The sequence below is a fragment of the Tachypleus tridentatus genome, chromosome 13 (genome assembly GCF_004210375.1).
Source record: "Tachypleus tridentatus isolate NWPU-2018 chromosome 13, ASM421037v1, whole genome shotgun sequence".
NCBI classification, from domain to species: domain Eukaryota; kingdom Metazoa; phylum Arthropoda; class Merostomata; order Xiphosura; family Limulidae; genus Tachypleus; species Tachypleus tridentatus.
Window position 1 is genome coordinate 193,986,330 of NC_134837.1, and position 19,208 is coordinate 194,005,537.

Here is a 19,208-nt window from a genome sequence, read left to right on the forward strand (position 1 = left end):
TGTAATTAATCTAGTCTTTGATGTTAATCTGATTCTTACCCATAACTCAAGTAAAGCTGTTGAGGTTACCCAGGTCTTATTTGTAAACCACCCAGTGTTCCCAAAGTAATCTTAATATCACCTGTAAACCACCTAGTGTTCCCAAAGTGACTTAGATCTTACCTGCAACTCCTCATGTGTTCCTGAGATAATTCAAGTGCTTTTTGATACTTGTTGGGTCACCTAGTGTCCCCAAAGTGATTTAGGCCTTACCTGTAACTCATCTAGTGTTCCCGAGATAATTCGGGTGCTTTTTGATACTTGTTGGGTCATAGTTTTCTGTTCACTGATTGTAGTGCGAGTTGTCTTTGAAGTGACTACCTTCTGTTCAGGTGTTTTATCATGTTGAGTGGACTCCTTTGTTGTGAGAGTATTAACTGAGGAAGTGGCTGTCATAGTTGATGCTGATACTACTGGAGAATTTGCTAACTTTTTTTCAAGCTGAAATAAAATACAGAACATTTGAAAATTGCTCAAGAAATTCCTTATACTTAAAGACTTTAAAAATTATTTACAATGCTCCATATAACAAATACCAGATATCTTTATAAGCCAATGAAATTATTCATAACAGTTGAGAATCTTGTCACTGTACTTTCTACAAAACTAGTTTTTATAATAGTGAATGTTGCCTTTTATATATTTTTTATATTTTCAACAAAAAAAGTTAAAACTATTTATATGCAAAAACGGCTCATTTGGGTTGAGAAAATATTTTACATAGAAGTTAAAACTACTTGACATACAAATATGCTATCATTTAATGTGATTTTATACGTTCTTTATCAAAAGTATTTACTTTCCCAATATAAACATCAATCAAAATATGTATATTTTAACAAGAGTCAGTCTTTCTTCACCATTTCTTGTAATAAAAAAGTCTTCTTACTGTTGCTGAGAAATGGTGTCAGTTATATATCTGCTTTAATACCTTCCTAGGTTAATTTTAGTTACCTATACTTAAAGTACTTCAAAACAACAACAGAAAATTTATTTACATATTTACCAATAACATAAGCGATTATAAATTTAAATCAAATAACAAAACTGCAGCATATAAAAGGTAAATGACAATACATTTCTGTAAGAGATAGCTGCTACTTAAGACCAAAATAACAGCAGTCTTACAACCTGTTAGGCTTAATTTTATACATAACTTGAGGCACTTTGAAATTATTCACAACAGACCAGATATAAATGAAGTAGCTTTTAATAAACTTGAAGCTTACTCGCTACCAATTCTATAGCCCACTTCTCGAACTATTTTCTCAATACCGAATAAAGATTTGCCCCATATTGTAAACCATATTACCAGCAGTGTCAATTCTCATAATTAAGTTCTGCTTATTAAAGAATACATTTGCAGCTGGAGTTCTAACTCCTACTTGATAAGTAAACTACTCTTCTATTGAAATTGTGTTTTCTGTATTGCTGAGATCAAAAACTTATCTGGTAACATTTTTAAGTTGTTAAACAATTCACAGGAAGAACTTACTACTACTTATAGTTTTCAAGAATATACCAAATATGAGCATATAAATTTCCATAAAGTGCATTTTCCATAAACAGTTTTCCTCTGAAAATAGTTTTTCAGATCGATTTTCACTTGGGGAAAAAATAAATGCCTTTAATTAGTTCAGGTCTATGTTTTATTAAAGTAATCCACTTTCAGTCACCTGTACTTCATGGCCATGAACCAGTATCTAAATTGTTGAGCCTGTGGTTTATCACATTTATAAATTACAACAAAATACACTTTTTTTTTTATAAACCAACCATTTTCATTACATATTTGGAGTTACAGGACTTAATTAATTTAGATCACAAAACTAAAAATGATTGACTTTTGCTTATACAGAAATTTCAGTAATAATTTTATGAGGTTTCTATAAAGTCTTTCACTGAGAAACCCTGTAAATTTTTAATATTCTCTTTAACTTCCTGGTTTGTTTCAAATTTGGTACAAAACTCATCAGGGCTATTTGCACCAGCAATCTATAATTTAGCAGTAAAAGACTATGGGGAAGGCAGTTATTACCATCCACTGTGAACTTTTGGGCAACTCCTTTACTACTTGGATTGACAGCCAAATTATAATTCCTCCACAGCTCAAAAGAACAGTGTGTTTGGCAGGAGAGAAATTTGAACCCACAACCCTCAGATAAGAAGTCACTGCCCTAACAACCTTGCCATATCAGAACAGTTACTTGCTAGATAAAAATATTGCAGATGCAATGTGAAAAACATCTCTTTACACATCACCTTCCAAGCATCATTAAGGCTTCTGCTAGAGCTAAGAGAAGCTATAGTAAATATATAGAATTAAAAACAGTTATTTTTTACAGTTTTTAAACTAAAAAACAGATTTTTGAAACTGAAATAACTATATTAATCTTTAATAAAAATTACAGCTGGTAGGGATGTAAACAAAATTCAGCTTGGACTGAATTCTTGAGCACACACAGAGCCCTGACAAGTGTATGAAAAACCCAGTTGGAATATATATATTTATCTACTCTTTATCAAGCTATATGAAACAGGTTACATTATTAGGCACAAAATTTATAAAGTATAACCATCTCCTAAAAAGTAATTAAAATACAGAACAACAGAATGAAATAAATTAAAAGACAACCAAATATACAAGAATAGAATAATGCAACAACTGTAATAATATTATAAAAGTTATTCAGAACAGGCTTAATTGTAGTGAATCTGTGTTATCATTTAAAGCTTGGAGTTCATTTATAATGGATAAAATATCTAAAAGTTCAATATTGCATGATCCAGATGAAATGACTGAAACTGGTAATGAAGATGAGGTTGTGGTTGTTAAGTCTATTGGATTTGATTGCTTTTTTTACCAGTTCAGCTTAATACTTCCATACATTCACAGATGTAATTGGTAGGTAGTTTTGCCGATGTAAGTGGCATTACAGCCACCATTTGTATTCATTCATGATCCTGAAACATGTAGGGGTAGATAATATGACTTCAGATGTGAACAGATTTTGCATTTTCAATGGTGATTTAGATATGATTTTAAGCTAAACTTGAGGAAAATGTTTTAATTATTATTAAAATTTGTGACTTCTTCACTATGAAACTATTATTAACTAAACAATATCCTCAGTGATGTCGAGAAACACTTGTTGAGAAATTTATATGTAAAATATTTTCTCAACCCAAACGAGCCATTTTTGCATATAAAATTAAACAATATCCTGTTCAAAAACAGTCTAATATCATTTATAAATTTGATAATGTAGTTTTGTGTCAAAAATGCACATTTGTTTTAAAATAAAAAGTCCCCAAATGACAATTGTTACAATAAAGGTCAGACTTGCATTCACTGATGTTTGTCAATACTTTTAAAGGATACTTTGGTGATAGAGTACACCACACAGAAATATGTTTATGAATCACCTTCATGCAAAATAACACTATTAATTCTGTAGTGTAAAAGTAGTAACTAAAGAAATACAAGTTAATATAACACCTGAGGTATACCTAACATTAAGTAATTTCACAGCTTCATTCCTTGTTGTCATGGTTAGAGGCCTAAACTAATCTATTGCTACCTTCAGGAAAGTACTGAGGACTTTTTTTCATGACTGAGATTCCATCTTTGGTCCTGTAATGAGAAAATTGGTGTGCTATCTATCCTCTCATCACAAGCTGTAGCTATCTATCCTCTCATCACAAGCTGTAACAGGACTGTAAGGATCAAACACTACTCTGCCACATACACAAAATCAGTCCTTCCTTGAAAACAGAAGCATATTAATAACTCAAACGATACAACACTAAGTCGTATCTTGTAAAACAAATAATTAAAGTATTAATAATTAAACTAAGATGATTGTATAGGTTACTAATAATGGCAAAAGTTGGTACCAGATTGCTACAACCATACCATAAATACTTAATATTCTACCACTTAGCCTTCAATAGCATAAGATCATTTTAATACTAACATCAATATTTACTCTCTCAGGTTGACCTTCTTTTATCAACTTTACATCTTTTTGTGTCATTTCATCTTCAACAGCTTCTGCCTCATGTCGGCTTCGTCTCTGTTCCATCTTTTTCAGGTCAACTGGAGGCAATACTGCAACACCTCCAATAGGTTTCTACAAAAAACAAATACTTTACAATGAATTACTGAATAATCTCAAATTTTATCAGGAAAGAAATTCAGTACATACAAATTAACATAAAATATGCTCTGATTACAAAATAATGGCAACATGTGTATGATAGGGCTTAAACAGCATACACAATTATATATATCACATTTATTTATCCTCGAAGTCAAATGCCAAATCCATATTCAGAAGCAGCTTTGATATCACAAAACTTGTTCAAAATAAATCTATAAAAATGTATGAGAGAGAGTGTATACAAACACACATATCACTCCTTAAAATTTTATCCATTTGCTTATCAAATATTTTATTTACTAATACAAAATATTTATAAACAGACAGTATTGTAACATTATTTTAGGAAGAAAATGCTTGTAGGTAATGTTATGCTATCACTATAATGTTTGGCAAATTATACTTAAATTTTGAAATATGTCAGTCCAGTACCAGGAAAGGAAAATGTTAAGTGGTATTCAATAAACCTTTTTCATCTGTTTCTGTGATTGAAACAATACTCTATTACACAGTCATAATATGAACAATATATAACACACTATTGTCTTAATTTAAAATAATTAATCACATTAATAATAGTCAATTACTAAACTGAAACAAAGAACATGCAAATATTATGTTAAAATACTATTGATGGCTGGTGTTTCAGATATTTTAGTCAATAAGAAGTGGAACTAAAAAACCATAAGAGTTAATTTTTATACACAAACACACACACTATTCAAGAAATAGTACTTCTGTTGAAAAGGTTTCTGGGTTTATAAAATACCTTTTTTACAGTGGAAAACAAGTTCAGAGAATTTTGGCAAGTTAGTATTTATTAGATATGTATCACTGTAAGAGTCAGTTGCTATTAATCTGCTGCAGTATTTAGGCAAGTCCCAAGAAAACCCATTTCTGTGATAATAGCAAGAACTCGATTCTGGGTTTTGACAACAAACTGGTGCACTATCTGTTCATATAGGGCAGTGGTTTCCAACCTTTTTTATGCCCCGCACCCCTAAAAAATTTTAATATGTTCTCGCACACCTCACAGTAATTATTTATTTAAGAATAAAGGTGAAGGTTGCCAAAACAAATGTTATCTCACACCCCTGGTTGGGAACCACTGATACAGAGCATTTAAAGACTGTAATCATATAACTTATTTTAATGGTTTAAGAAGAACAAACACTGGTGACTTCTATTTAACTTGTTGACTGCCAAGTATTTCAGCTGCTACAATACAATTCTGATGCTTCATTTTGTAACTTTTTTGTGATGCCATTTTGGATCGAAAGTGAAACAATTTGTAAGTTGGTCAAATGCATGTATGGTGCTGACATCTAGGGTTGAAGTTAGGTATTATTGAGAATGAATTAACTCGTCCATGGCACTGTGTTACCAATCGGCTTGGACGAGTTATCTTGTTTATGGCACTGAACAGGTTAAAGTTAACAGTATTATCAGTTAGGTGAATGGAAAAGACCACTTGTATTTCTTGTATTATACCCTTTTTAATGTTAGGCCTTTTCTAGCATGATGGTCTACTAGCTATAAATTCATATCACAGTCTTATGTCTAGTACGCTTCTAAATCCGCACTTTTGTTGGTTACTTTGTCTCTTCATAGTACATGAATCTAGATTCACAAAAAGTGTTGGTGGCATGTTTGCTTCCCACTGGGCCTTACAAAGGATTGGTATGGAGGCATCCTATTGTTTTATGGATTTTGAATAGTACTCTAACTTTATGCTGTTTACATATCTTATGAAAATTTTCTGAGAGACCTCTGCATGTCTTTAGTTTTTTCCTTCTTGTTCTTAATGTTTACAGTGTCTTCAGTTTAGAAGATTTGAATTATAAGTCTTGTTCAATCTGAAAACAAGATAGTCTATGATGACGCTTTTAATACCTTTGGGGTCTTGTTATTCAATGTACTTATCAGTATCTAGGTTCCCTGTAAACTCATGTGAAACATGAATTAAATGTCTTGGTAACCCTCACAAAATTTATATCTGATTTCAATTACAAATTGTACTGCTGAATGTTGTTTGTTTAGATAGTTCACAAATTTTATAATATCATACATAAAGTCTAGCCATAATACAAATACAAATCAAATCCTGGATCTTAAAACAGCAGACTCAAGAGTATTATCTCTAAATGTGCCATATATAGGTTACTGATAACCAATGACAGAGGCAAACCCACAGCCAGGCCTTCTTTGTTGTTGGTAGTATTGTAGGTTGTGGAATTAGTGCCACAATAAATTATATAAACTGGTTTGCAATTAATACCAGTTGGAAGAAAAAGGGTTAATAACTAACAATTACTGCAAGGTGATTGTATAAAGCTTAATTGTCATTGTTATAGTTAGTAAAAACTGACATTTTAGATATTTTTGAATCTAAACACTGCTACTGGGTCATTCTGTTAGCTTTTTAGTTACTTTGCAATCTGTAAACATTGCTGAAAGGTCATCCTTATCTTTAAGTGTTGCATAACATAGAAGGAAGTGATAAACCAATTGATCTTTGATCAATTTGAGTATTTTAAAGTTTTAAAAATATTTACACAAGTACCTTGAATTTTTGCCTATTAACATTATGAATAGGAATTTTATCAAGGACAGTTGAAAAACTGAGGTGCAAACTGAAATTAATGCTTCTGAGGATGATGTGAACTGATATTGATACATGCTGGCTTATTTTTAAGACTGTTGATTGGTATTAAAATAGAATTTAATAAACAACGTTGATCATTTGAGTATTTGTGAAAACCTTAGGTGTAATAAAATAATTTTATATTACATTAGAAAAGCATGATTATTGATATACAAATATGTGTGAAACAAATACCAGGTATCTGCAGTCATCAATCTCAATATCTCAAAACAGTTAAGCAATACAGAGATACAAAATACCAGGCATCTGCTAAAATTCATAAGTGAATCTGTGCACGTGTGTGTATTGAAAGGTGGTTTACAGAATGATTTACTTTCACATGTGAAAATTTTCCCTCTCTACCTTGATTAATGAGGGATTTATTTTGCAAGTTCTTAAGGCTTTTTTGACCTTCTTGAATACTATAAAGATTATTTTATAGAAAAATGTAAAGATAAAAAAAGTACAGGTTTTTAGAAATTGCAAACAATAAATACTATTCTATATAGCATCCATAGGGCAGTTCTGAAATGGAATTTCCTTGCTACTGTACCGAAGCTTTCAAAACTAACAATAATGACAAAGAAACATGTATTACAAAAATATTACACATGACACACCTGAAAGTGTGTGATTTCAACTATATTAGAAAGTGTAAAATATTCTCAGAGAAAAATATAAAAATAGGAACAGTCCTGTACAAAACACACATAACAAACACAGGTGAAATGACAATTACTTTGTAATTTTGTTGAAACATGACATTCAGGAGAGTTGATGTGTGTGCGCGCGTGCATGTGCTTGCACAAACATGAACTTATCCTGGTTTGATGTTTACCCTCAGGGTCAATTCTTCACTTACCCTACTTTCATGTTTCTTATCAGGGTCAGTTTCTAGATCTCTTAACTCTTTACTACTCCTGTCCGGTGTCACAGCAGGTTTCACTTTGTTGTCCTCTGAGGTGGGCGTTCTCACCACGGAACCTGCAAGAGTGTGACGTTTGGATTCGTCTTGTCGTTTCTCTGGAGGAGGGCGATTTCTTGCATAACCTGGAGCTGTTGGACGTAAAGCAAACCACAGGGTGTCGGGATGGTTAAACTTAACATAAACATGCATGGATCACTGCAGGACCACATAAGCATTGCCATGCATATAAGCAATAAATCTATAAGGTATATAGGGCAGTCGTTATCAACCATGCCACTAGCCCACACATTGGGGAATAAATTACAGCACATATAAACTGTAAAATAATTTGCAAAAATCAAACTGTAATGTAATATACAGATTTACTTTTAGTTTCACTATGCTGGCAGGTGAGGAAATTTAAGGTTAATAAAAATAGCTTACTGCATAATACATAAGTAGACACATTAACACACTAAAACAACTCCAGATTGCATGAGTCAAATAAACTAAGACACTATAAATACTACACTACAGATTACTTCTAACACAGATACTGAATCAACTTCTACAAGTGAGTTTATTTCATATTTATTGTTTATTTCTAATATGAAGAAAAATAAAAAAGGAACCTGTATAGAAATATCTTCCACATTATCACTTTTATAGTAACTTAGGTAACAAATGAAACCAGTTGGATGTACAGTGAACTGGTTCTTTAAGAGAACAGTTTTACAATTTTTGTTTATCAAAATATCAGTATGCACAGACAAAGAATATAAAAACCAATACTGTAAACCTCACTTCAACAAATTTTTTCTAATTACTTGCATTCTAATTGCTACATCAGATATATAAATATTTTTTAGTTCTAATTAAACTAATCAAAATTATTAATTCTGAGTATAAAATTATACTATGTATAAATCACAGATTAGAACCAAGATGTAACCTTCTTCATAACATTATTATTCAATGTCTAGATGAAATGACAACAGTTTTAATACCACAAATTACATAATTCAAGGTACTATATGTATGTGCACATGTGTTTCAGCCTAGACTGATCTCTGTATAAACAACAACCTAATTGGTTTAAACCAGCAGACTGTCTTTCCTGTACAGTGGTTAAGTTTATTATACTAACCCTACTATATTCTTGCTCATGGGCTTTAGATTTCTCTCACTCTTTATTAAAGAATTCTGGGCAATAACTACCATTAACTGGGACTGGAAACTGCTAATTATTTCTGAATTGTTTATGCTGAAAATGGAATTACAAAAATTACTAAAATATCAAAGTTCTTCATCCTACTAAAAATTTCATGATTCTATATTTAATGTAACTGATCACCTCCAGGCATCAATAATGTAAAATAATGAACTAAAAAAATAAATGTTTCTCATGATAACAATTTTCAATTGCAGGTAAATTATTAACAAACCCAACAATTTCAAGTCCCAAATTCAACTAATCACTCAGCTCTATACATTTCCTATTTTAACTTGAAAATGCTAATGTATGAGCAGTCAGAGCTTAGGCATTCAAATTTTGAAAAAGTAACTTCATTCATCTGTAAAATTATTTCTACATTCACTGTTTTATTACAAACTATACATGTTTTTGAAACATGCTATCAATAAAATTTATGTAAACAAGTTACATGTTGGTTATAATACATTACAGGTGTGTGTGTGTTATTAACAATTATGAATAAATTTGTAAATTTCAATTATTTTTCTTAAAACATAGCACAATAAATAGAAAACAATCACTTCTACTTAAGAAGTTTGTAATGGCTTGCTGTACCTTACATGTTAAGCCTTGCTGAATTGTGTGTGTGGAAAATGTAAAACTTTTTAGGTTTTTGTATGTGTATTTTGAAATAATAAAAATTTATAAATAATTCTATCAATAGTACAGAATTCCACTAATTTACCAATCTTACTAGCTATATTTAGTTCTAAAAAATATAGTTTTTATTACACCATTTTCTTTTACTTTTTCTGTAAAATTCTCAAAATGTACTTTCACAGATAACAGAATTAAACAATTACTCAAAAGCAAACATTAAGTTCAAGTATTTAACCAATTCTTAGGTAAAGCTTACAAAGTTATTTTATTCAAACCCCATTTCTGCATTAGAAAAACAGGAAAAACCCTTACTAAAGGGTTAATTTTAAAAAAATCCTAACACAAATTTAGGCACATTTAAATCGTAAAGTTTAAACTGGTTGAACTTTTGTGGACATTTACAATAAAATTTCTTTATAACAATGTCCTTAACTGTTGAATTGAATTATGCTTGCTTGCTTGATTGATAGTAAGCATGAAGCTACACAATGGGCTATCTATCTGTGGTCTCTCACCACAAGTGTCAAATCCAGTTTCTAGCAGTGCAAATCTGCAGAAATACTGCTATGTCACTAGGGAAGTGAATTACGTTTTTAAAAACTGTTTGTCTGTTTCTACATCAAGCTTTCAACCAACAGACAACTAAATGAATAATAGTTACTTAATTATGCTGTCAAGTTGATATGGTGAGGCGTGGTGCCGAAGTTAAAACAAGGAAAAGTAGCAGATCTCACAAAATAAATACAACTGTAAAATCATTGTACAACTGGTGACCCAAAGTTCTGCCAAACAGAGTTCATATTTTTCTGACTTTCAACTCCTAAAGCTAATTGTTTGATAATAATACTAATAATATCTAAAGGGTCAAAGAGTATAGTGCCACAGCATCTCAAAATTTCATGAAACAAGCAGGGTCTCTTGAATTGTTTTGTTTAAAAAGTAAATGAAACCAAATTTGAGAGTAACAGATTTTTATTTCTTGCTTTTGTAGTTCATACTGTATATTGTGTTGAAGCCTACAGAGTTCATAATTCTTCTTGTGATTCATGACATGTGCACTGTACTGAGATTACAACAGTATAAATTGAAAAGCTAAGCATTTGCTATGCAATATCATTTTAGTATGACTGATTGGCAGAAAACACTACTGTACGTTGGTGCAAGAAATTAAAACATGACTCCCTTCAGGCAGCCTTTGGCCCTCATTTTGAAGAAATGTTTTTAAAATCACTTGAAAATAAAGAACTTTGCATGTACAGTATAACATGAAAAACAAGGATACAAGTTCCCAAGTGGAAACAACGAAGTAAGTCCTAGTTGGTTAAGTATCCCAACAAGCAGGATCCATCCAGAAATAGGAATTCAAGTTTGATAGATGTATTGTTAACACAAAGTAAACACTAAAGTGTACTTCTCTAAACATCTCTTACACCAAGGCACATTTTCCAAATTTTTAGCATTTGTCTTGCTTTCTTTTCTGTATTCTAGATGTACTTGTCATACTTACAAATTACAAATCTAGACACTTCCACTGTCATTAGAAAGCAACACTAAAATCTGGTTTTAGATTTAAACAGTCTGAATTGAACTTCAGCAGTGAGAGAAAAATCAAAATCCTTTGTATCACCCCCCATTATCCAGCATAAATCTTATTTTAAAAGGACACATAAAACTGGACAAAAAAGCATTTAAAAATGTTTCCACATCTTGCTTCAAATGAACATTTTCAACAGCTTTTCCTGTTTCTTTTAAATTATTCTTGCACACTATAAATTTAAAATGTAAATTTTAACATCAAAGAAATAGTTCCCGTCATACAAGAACTTGTGTAAAACTCTCACCACTATCCATGCTTCTCGTTAAACGTTTGTTACTGAGTGTTCTTTGAAAGTCGGGGGGTGGTCGATCAATAAGTGCACTAGCCTGACGAGTCTGATACTGAGTCCGTCCCGAGTAACGAAACTTGGATCCAAATCGTGGGGCAAACAGCTTTTGTTTTGGGGGAGGTTCAGGTGTCATTAATCTATATAAATAAAAATTCAGTGAAAGTTAAAAACTAATATAAGGTATATTATCAAACATTAATACTGTGTAAGTGAAACAGCAATGCATATGGCACAACAGATCTAATATTGACTTCCTATCAAGAAATAACAATTATTCCAAAATCAGAAGTATTTCTTTTGTAATTAGTTTTCAATTTTTTAAATTGCCAATTTGAGAAACTAAAACAGAAATTGGAAGAACATTACTTTTTTTTAAACAGAACGCGAGAAACTATGAATTTTATAACAGAACAATTACTTCTGGTTTTTTTGAGTAGTCTTTCTTTCACACATGACTTAGAATTCTTTGACTAAGTTTTCTGCTTTGAATTACTATTCTGAGTTATCTTGGATGCAAGTTAGTTAATGGTTTCTATAAGAAATTTTACTCAAAGCTTTGTGTCTGGAACAATCATGGAATATACAACTTGTTCCTGTCCCTTTAACTATGTGTTCCAGCTGACCACTTAAGTAGGAATAAATCTAATAAAATAGTTTCTTTACATAATGACTAACTCTTTTCTTCTTTATGGAAAAATTGGTAAAAAGATAATTTCAGGCTTGTATTCTTTTTCAAAAATATCAGTTGATAATGATGAATGCCATATTACTGGTGTTTACGGTTGACGTGTCTGTAACACTACGTTCACATGAAAATCCGAGATGATAGTAAAACTGACTACCATGGTGAACAATTTAAGAAATAAGACAGGGGACAAAACTAGTAATAAAAGCTATCAGTTAGATAATCATACAAGAAACAAACAACCAACCTGAAAAAGGTATGATGCTCTACACAAACCTTCCACAACCGTTTAGCAGCTTTGTGGTTGACAAGTTTAAACCCTATTGTGCTTTCAAACTGCTCGAACTGTGGAAAAAAGTTTTTCATATTCACTTTGAGTACTTTGATAAATTAGATCATTTACTAACTACATTTTAGAATAAATTACATGAAATATTATCCTCAAAAACAACAGATTTAGAAATACTTAAGTTTTTCACTGAAAATGATGCACTATTCCCCATTACTCATACTTCCAAGTGAATGTTGGTATTTTGCAATGTGATTTATTCATAATGTAGAAGAAATTAGTTATTACCCAATTATTAATACACTACTTCTTTAAAATGTAATTGACATTAGTCTTTGATGCATAATAATATTAACAGTTATTATTCTTAACATAAAAAGCATAAGTTGTATTTGCCCCAAACTAATTAAAAAAAATTCAATTTATAGCAATTTCAGCAAGTTAATGAAACTAAAAAGGTTATTACATGCTGTTCAATATCAAACAAATTGTTTGGAAGCAGTCAAATGACAGCGCATATAAACTCAGAACCACCAAACTTTCATTTTGTCTATTTAATACTAATTTTATGACTCAATTTATCTCTCATCTCCTTTAACAGCAACAGGCATTCATTGTTAATAGATCACTGTGAACAAGGAAGATCAGATAGTCAGCTTTTATATTTCTTCTAACGTTATAAAGCCTGTTTCAAACTGGCATTTCAATAAATAGCAATTACACTTTTCAATAACCTTTTTTTCTTACATGAAAATATTGGAGCTAAGATTAAACATGATTGCACTTCAACTTCTAACATCTATTTCTAATACTTCTTTCTCAGGTTAACAAGAGCTATGAGTATTATATGTGAGAAACAGAAAAGCACCTATTTATAGACTAGCATCTAATGAATCACAGTGATACAATAGGAGATCACTAACTGCCCAATGATTTTCAATTATTGCAAGAAGTTATTTTCAAGAGTTCTTTCAAAATTTCAACATAAAAATGTATATTCTTACAGGTTCTCAAGGACAAATTAAGAAAAAAAAAGCAAATTAATGTAAACTGTACTTATAAATATATATTTAATTGTATCATAAAGTTACAAAACCAGTGTTTGGTTAAAACAAACCCAACCAACAGGAGGGTTAAACCAGTTTTGATCACAAGTAACATTTTCCATATAAACGACCAAGTGCAAACTGCAAATTCAAACTATAAAATGTGTCTGATCAGATCATATTCAACAACTATTTGTAATAGAGAAAGGTAAAAACTAACAAGCAAGGCTAGATGTAGCTGTAGGTCTTGATAATCTTAAGAAGTTTTACTAAGCAAAAAAGAACTAAAGTACATGAATAAATAAAACCTATACCCAAAGACAAGAACACCTTTATGACAACACTGTGTATCAATAACCAAAGTGGGTTGATAAGAATTGTTAGCACTACACTAAGTTATCACCTTCAGAATAAGCAAGCATTTCATATCTAATTTTTACATAATTATGAATTTTATATACAAGGAATCAAGGAAAATAAGAAAATTTTACAAATAACAAAAAGTATATTTAATTGATTCAATGTATATTTCACTGTGCAAGGCCATACAACCTTTATATTACAGAAATCAGTGTTAAAATTCCATATCCGAAAACATCAGGTCTCCAAAAACAGAAAGAGTAGATCTATCCAATGATAACCAAGGTAAAGCCTAAGTTCCCATATAACACTTAGTACTTTGAAGGCACAGAATACTTTTGCATTTTAAAAACTTCCCATCAGCCAGCAGGTGCAAAAACTGTGAGATTGGGATTCTCAGTTTCTTCTTCCCAGTTTTGCTTAATCACCAAAATATTATTCATCTCACTAAATATCTTTAATGTTTTTTTTATTTTAGGTATTTCAAGTAACAACAAAACCTTAAATCTTGTGTCACTAACAAAATACAAGCTAATCTTCAACCAGGTTCTCAACAATGTTGGTTTTGTTTTTGGATACATATTAAGAAATGGATCCATTAAGAAAACAACTGAACGACATGTTAAGCACAAGTTCACGTACTTGTTTAATAAACTTCACCTAATGAAACCATACATTACCTCTCCAGGTCTAATCTTGATGTAAAAATTGTTACGTTTGTAAGAAATCTTTAGGATCTTTGGCCATGCAAATCGATTAATTCGAAGACGATCTCTGTAAATCAGCAGGCCTGAAGAACATACTCCTACTAATATATCCACACCTTCTGAATCTTTGGCTTGATGAAGGTCTACCCCATACATTGCTAGTTTTTTAGCATTTTCAAGATAATGTAATTCAGCATCTGCAGGTGACTGTCCTCTGAAAAATAATTAACTACTTATTATAATACTCATGAGGATGAAAATAATTCAGGCATAATAAAAGTCTCTTCTGCAAGAATCAAATTATTTTAAACTGTTAGAATGCAGCATGTGAAGCTTAAATAATTTAGTACTATTTCGACCATAAACATACACTATAACTATAAAGGTGGATTCATAAATTATTTTACCACACATGGGAAACTATACAAATGTAATATCTCTGGATAAACAAGATGTCCAAAAAAAACTGAATGTCAAACAAAGTTATAATTATCAACTAATGCAAGGAACAAATACAAATGTATCCATTACAATTTTCATCATTGCGATGAGTTTAATACTGATATTTAAGCTACATTTAACTTTAAAAATGTACATAACTTAAACAATTAAATTTGCATAGTGAAATTCCTGCCTATTTACTAAAGTTGTAGAAGTTTCTTGAGTGTAAGAATCAATCTGTGTACATAAACACTATTGTATTGGTCTATACTGTTGTGTAAGTAAAAATTTCTAGAAACTTTTCACTCCTATATTATTGCTTTGTTACAGTTGGTGTATTAATAAGAAGCAATAACTTACTGAATTGTAGCATTGTTTGTATATTCAAATATCTTTGTATTAAAAGAACTGAATCAATTTTGTTAGCACACATCATAAATTGGATACATAATTTTAATTAAGAAGTGAAATAAATGTATATCATTTACCTCAGTTTTAAGTTATTTGCAATTGCAGTACATGACATCAACTTGTGATTCTGATAAACACAAATCACACTAATATTATAAAGCAGAGAACTTACTAGTTGATAAATACAAATTCTAACAATGTAATACAGAGTATGAAAGTGTGTGAAATATATACCAAAGATATATTTCCCAACATTATGATCTCACATATCCTCAACATTATTATGAACAAGCAGACTGTATTTACTCTATTTTAAGCAGCAGCGAAGTTGTCACCTTTATGTTACAGCTTGCTCTAAACCAGGGGTTCCCAACCTTTTGGCACTTGCGACCGCTTACCTAAAAGTTTGAAACCCATGTGACCTCCTACTTAGGGCTTACTATCAGCAGCTTAATTTTTATTTTATTTTCTGTGAAGGAGAGGGAAAGAAACATCTAAAAAAAATATTAAAAAATTCTGTAATTATTTATTAGCAAATTAAACCACATTGGTCCAACCTGAATTCACAAAAAGAACATATATTTCTTAAAATAATATTAACATAGGTTTGAACTACTATCCAACCCAGCTAGTGAGATGCCTGATGTTGCATTTCAGCAGCAAGCTTTGAAATTCATGGCCGAGCGTTTGCGAGAGCCAATCTCATGTCATCTCCAACATCCAATCTGTTCCTATTCTTTGTTTTGATATTGACAAGAGTGGAAAATCCTGCCTCACACAAGTAGGTAGAAGCAAATGGAACAAGGACACGTAAAGCTATCATGCTGACTTTGGAGTATGACTGATACATAGCGCACCAGAACTGAGTCACGGATTTCACCTTGAAGAGATCACGAGCTGAAGAGTAGTTCCTCAGATCCAGAAATTCATCTTGGATATCATCTGGGATGCTGGATACATCAAGTTCAGTACAAAATGGGTTCCTTACCAGGGCCTCCTGTTCCTGTGATAGCTCAGGGAAGTAACACTCGACTTCCTTTTCTAGAGACTGAAGATGTTCGGTAATCTCATCCTTGAGGAACTGATCCAGTTGGATCTGAGACTCATCCGTCACTCCACAAAGTTTTTCAAACAAAGTGATGTTTCCAAGATTGGTTTTCCGATGCCAGTTCTGCAGTTTGGAAACAAAGGCCCGAAGACTATCTTGAAGAAGGAGAACATGTGTTTCCTTCCTTGAAGCTTCAAATTGAGCTTGTTCAGCTGGTCAAAATGTCGGCTAGGATGCATAACCCTTTTATTCCATGCTTCATCTTCAAGTGAGCTACAAGATCTTTCCTTTCTTGAGTCTCCAGGAATAGCTTTATTTCATCTTTCATTTCAAAAGACAAGATTAATAACGTTTCCTTTCGACAACCAACGTACTGCTGTGTAGAAGAGAAAAACTTCGTGGTCAGCATTCATGTCTTTGCATAGTTCTTTGAATAGGCGAGTGTTGAGTACTTGAGTCTTCACATAATTTACAATTTTGATTACAGATTCAAGCACTTCCTGCAGAGAGGCAGGGAGAGTCTTACTGGCGAGCATATCGGTGAATCATGCAGTGTATGCCCTTTGCTTGAGGTGCTAGCTTCTTCACTCTCGACTGGAATTCTGATTTCGATCCCAGCATAGCCGGTGCCCCATCCGTACAAACCCCACACACATTTTCCCATTGAAGATGTTCGTCTTGAAAAAAAGTTGAAACTTTTTCCATGACATCATCAGCTTTTGTTGTGGTTTCAAGTGCACTGCAGAATAAGAATTCGTCTTTGACGTCATCTGAATTAATGTATCTCACGAAGACAAGCAACTGAGAACATGAACTTACATCTGTTGACTCGTCGAGCTGAAAGGAGAACAAAGGGGAACCCTTGATTTCAGTCAAAACCTGTTCCTTCACATCCATAGACATTTTAGAAATGAGCCTCTGTATAGTATTATTTGACAGGGATACTTGCTGCATCTTCTTTGCACTGGCTTCTCCAAGAATAAGATTTACTGCTTTCATCATGCAGGGTTTAAAAAGTGTTTCTCCAATCGTGTGAGGCTTTTTTTGTTTAGCAATTTCGAATGCAATCTCATATGAAGCTTCCACTACGGCTGCACTCTGCTGCTAAAATGACCCACTTCTATTGATTCTTTGGCTTTTAAGACACCGTTCATGCCGTTTGAAGAAATCCAAACCCTTCTTTGCGTGTTCTGGATGTTTCAAAACACACTGTGGTTTCTCAATGCCGTCGTTGGCAAGCACAGTGGTGAAGCCAATGTTGAGGTAGCATTCTGAGTATCTGTGCCGTTTAGCCATGGACACAACTCACCTCTACTGCTTACTTATCTCCTTGTTAAAATAAAATAAAAATGTTGAATAATGAACGCTTTGGCAACTGTAGATCTTACACTTACTACTTGTGGGGGTGCAGGTAGAGTAATGATGGGGTAAGTATTGGGAGGGAAGGGAGCGTGGCCAGTCGCGCGATTCGTCATCCACCAATCAGCAACGGACATGTGACTCGCGTGTCGACAGCGAGCACACACATTTAATCACAGCTAAACAGACACACAAGCATACGTACATGCACGTGCACTCACATACTCACTACTTACTAGTACACACATACATACAGTTGCAGACACATACACATTCACACAGGCACATTAACTCACAGGCACACATTCATACACCCATAATATCACCTAATGACATTGAACTAACTTAGCACACGTTTTGCTTTGCACCAAAACAAAAAAAAAAGTAAGAGCATGAAAATGTAATTGATGAAATAAAATTAATGTTATCCCAAGCTACTTCTAACAAGGCTATGCAACTCCCCTGCCAAGGCTTCGGTTGGGAACCCCTGCTCTAAACTATTATATATGATCATATATACATTCTTACATCCTGCCTCAGAATAAACTCTGTTATGATGGTAAGACTTATAATTAGTGTTTTCAGTTGCATGTATTACTTTACATTATAGTTTGCATTAAACCAGGACTGATTTCATGGTATAAATATGTCTTACATATCTAGTAAACATTTAAAAATATTTAGGTAATAAAAATACCCCTTAACATATTTCGTATTATGTTAGAGTATATATAACGTCAAAAAAAGCTACTTAATGCAACCATAAAGTTGTTGTCAACTGTGAAGTAGAAAAACTGTAACTTAGGAACTGGATGAAGTTAAACTTAATTTAAAAACTAAGGTAAAACATATTAATCTAATATAACAAAAAAGCTACTTTAAAGAAGCTAATTTAAATGAAAAGGCAGAAGAATATCAAAAAGCAGACACACTTATGTTGTTTATGTAGTTCAATGACCTTCTCCTCTAATTCAGAAGTTTGATTAGGAGCAAAGCTGAAGTTAGATAAATAATCAGTTCCATGTTCTTCAAGATCGTAATCTCCAATTTCAGACTGAACCAGGTAAGATCCAAGCAAGGCATGAGTGACAAATGAACAAGGCAGCCTAAATGGAAAAGAAATGTAAAAATTTCAGTCATTTCAGTCAGTTATTTTTTATTTATACCTAGGTTCAGTACAAAAGTTGTTTCATTTTCTAGATTTATGCTTCAAAGAATTTTATGGTTTCAAAGTGAAACAACCCAAAAATGGGTTTTTGGGCTTCTGTGCAATCACACTTACAGCAATTGATATGAAAATCAACAAAGATAAATAAATATTCATGCACCCAATACAAAATACAGAGTTCTCCCTTTTGAGTCTTTCTA

At 32.2% G+C, this 19,208-nt stretch overlaps 1 protein-coding gene across 4 annotated transcripts in view; it reads right to left on the reverse strand.

The window, feature by feature from the left end:
* The window catches only part of LOC143240043 (band 4.1-like protein 3), a 49,490-nt gene that overhangs the window by 12,363 nt on the left and 17,919 nt on the right, over positions 1-19,208 (reverse strand). For 2 of the 4 annotated variants that reach the window (XM_076481828.1, XM_076481831.1), the window contains exons 7-13: positions 18,773-18,946; positions 14,555-14,795; positions 12,427-12,524; positions 11,450-11,631; positions 7,709-7,902; positions 4,017-4,172; positions 253-480 (exon numbers count right to left, since the gene is read on the reverse strand). In XM_076481828.1, the coding sequence (XP_076337943.1) occupies positions 253-480; positions 4,017-4,172; positions 7,709-7,902; positions 11,450-11,631; positions 12,427-12,524; positions 14,555-14,795; positions 18,773-18,946 (1,273 nt within the window). The remainder of the gene's footprint in view (positions 1-252; positions 481-4,016; positions 4,173-7,708; positions 7,903-11,449; positions 11,632-12,426; positions 12,525-14,554; positions 14,796-18,772; positions 18,947-19,208) is intronic. The other 2 variants (XM_076481830.1, XM_076481829.1) reach the window with 2 other exon arrangements.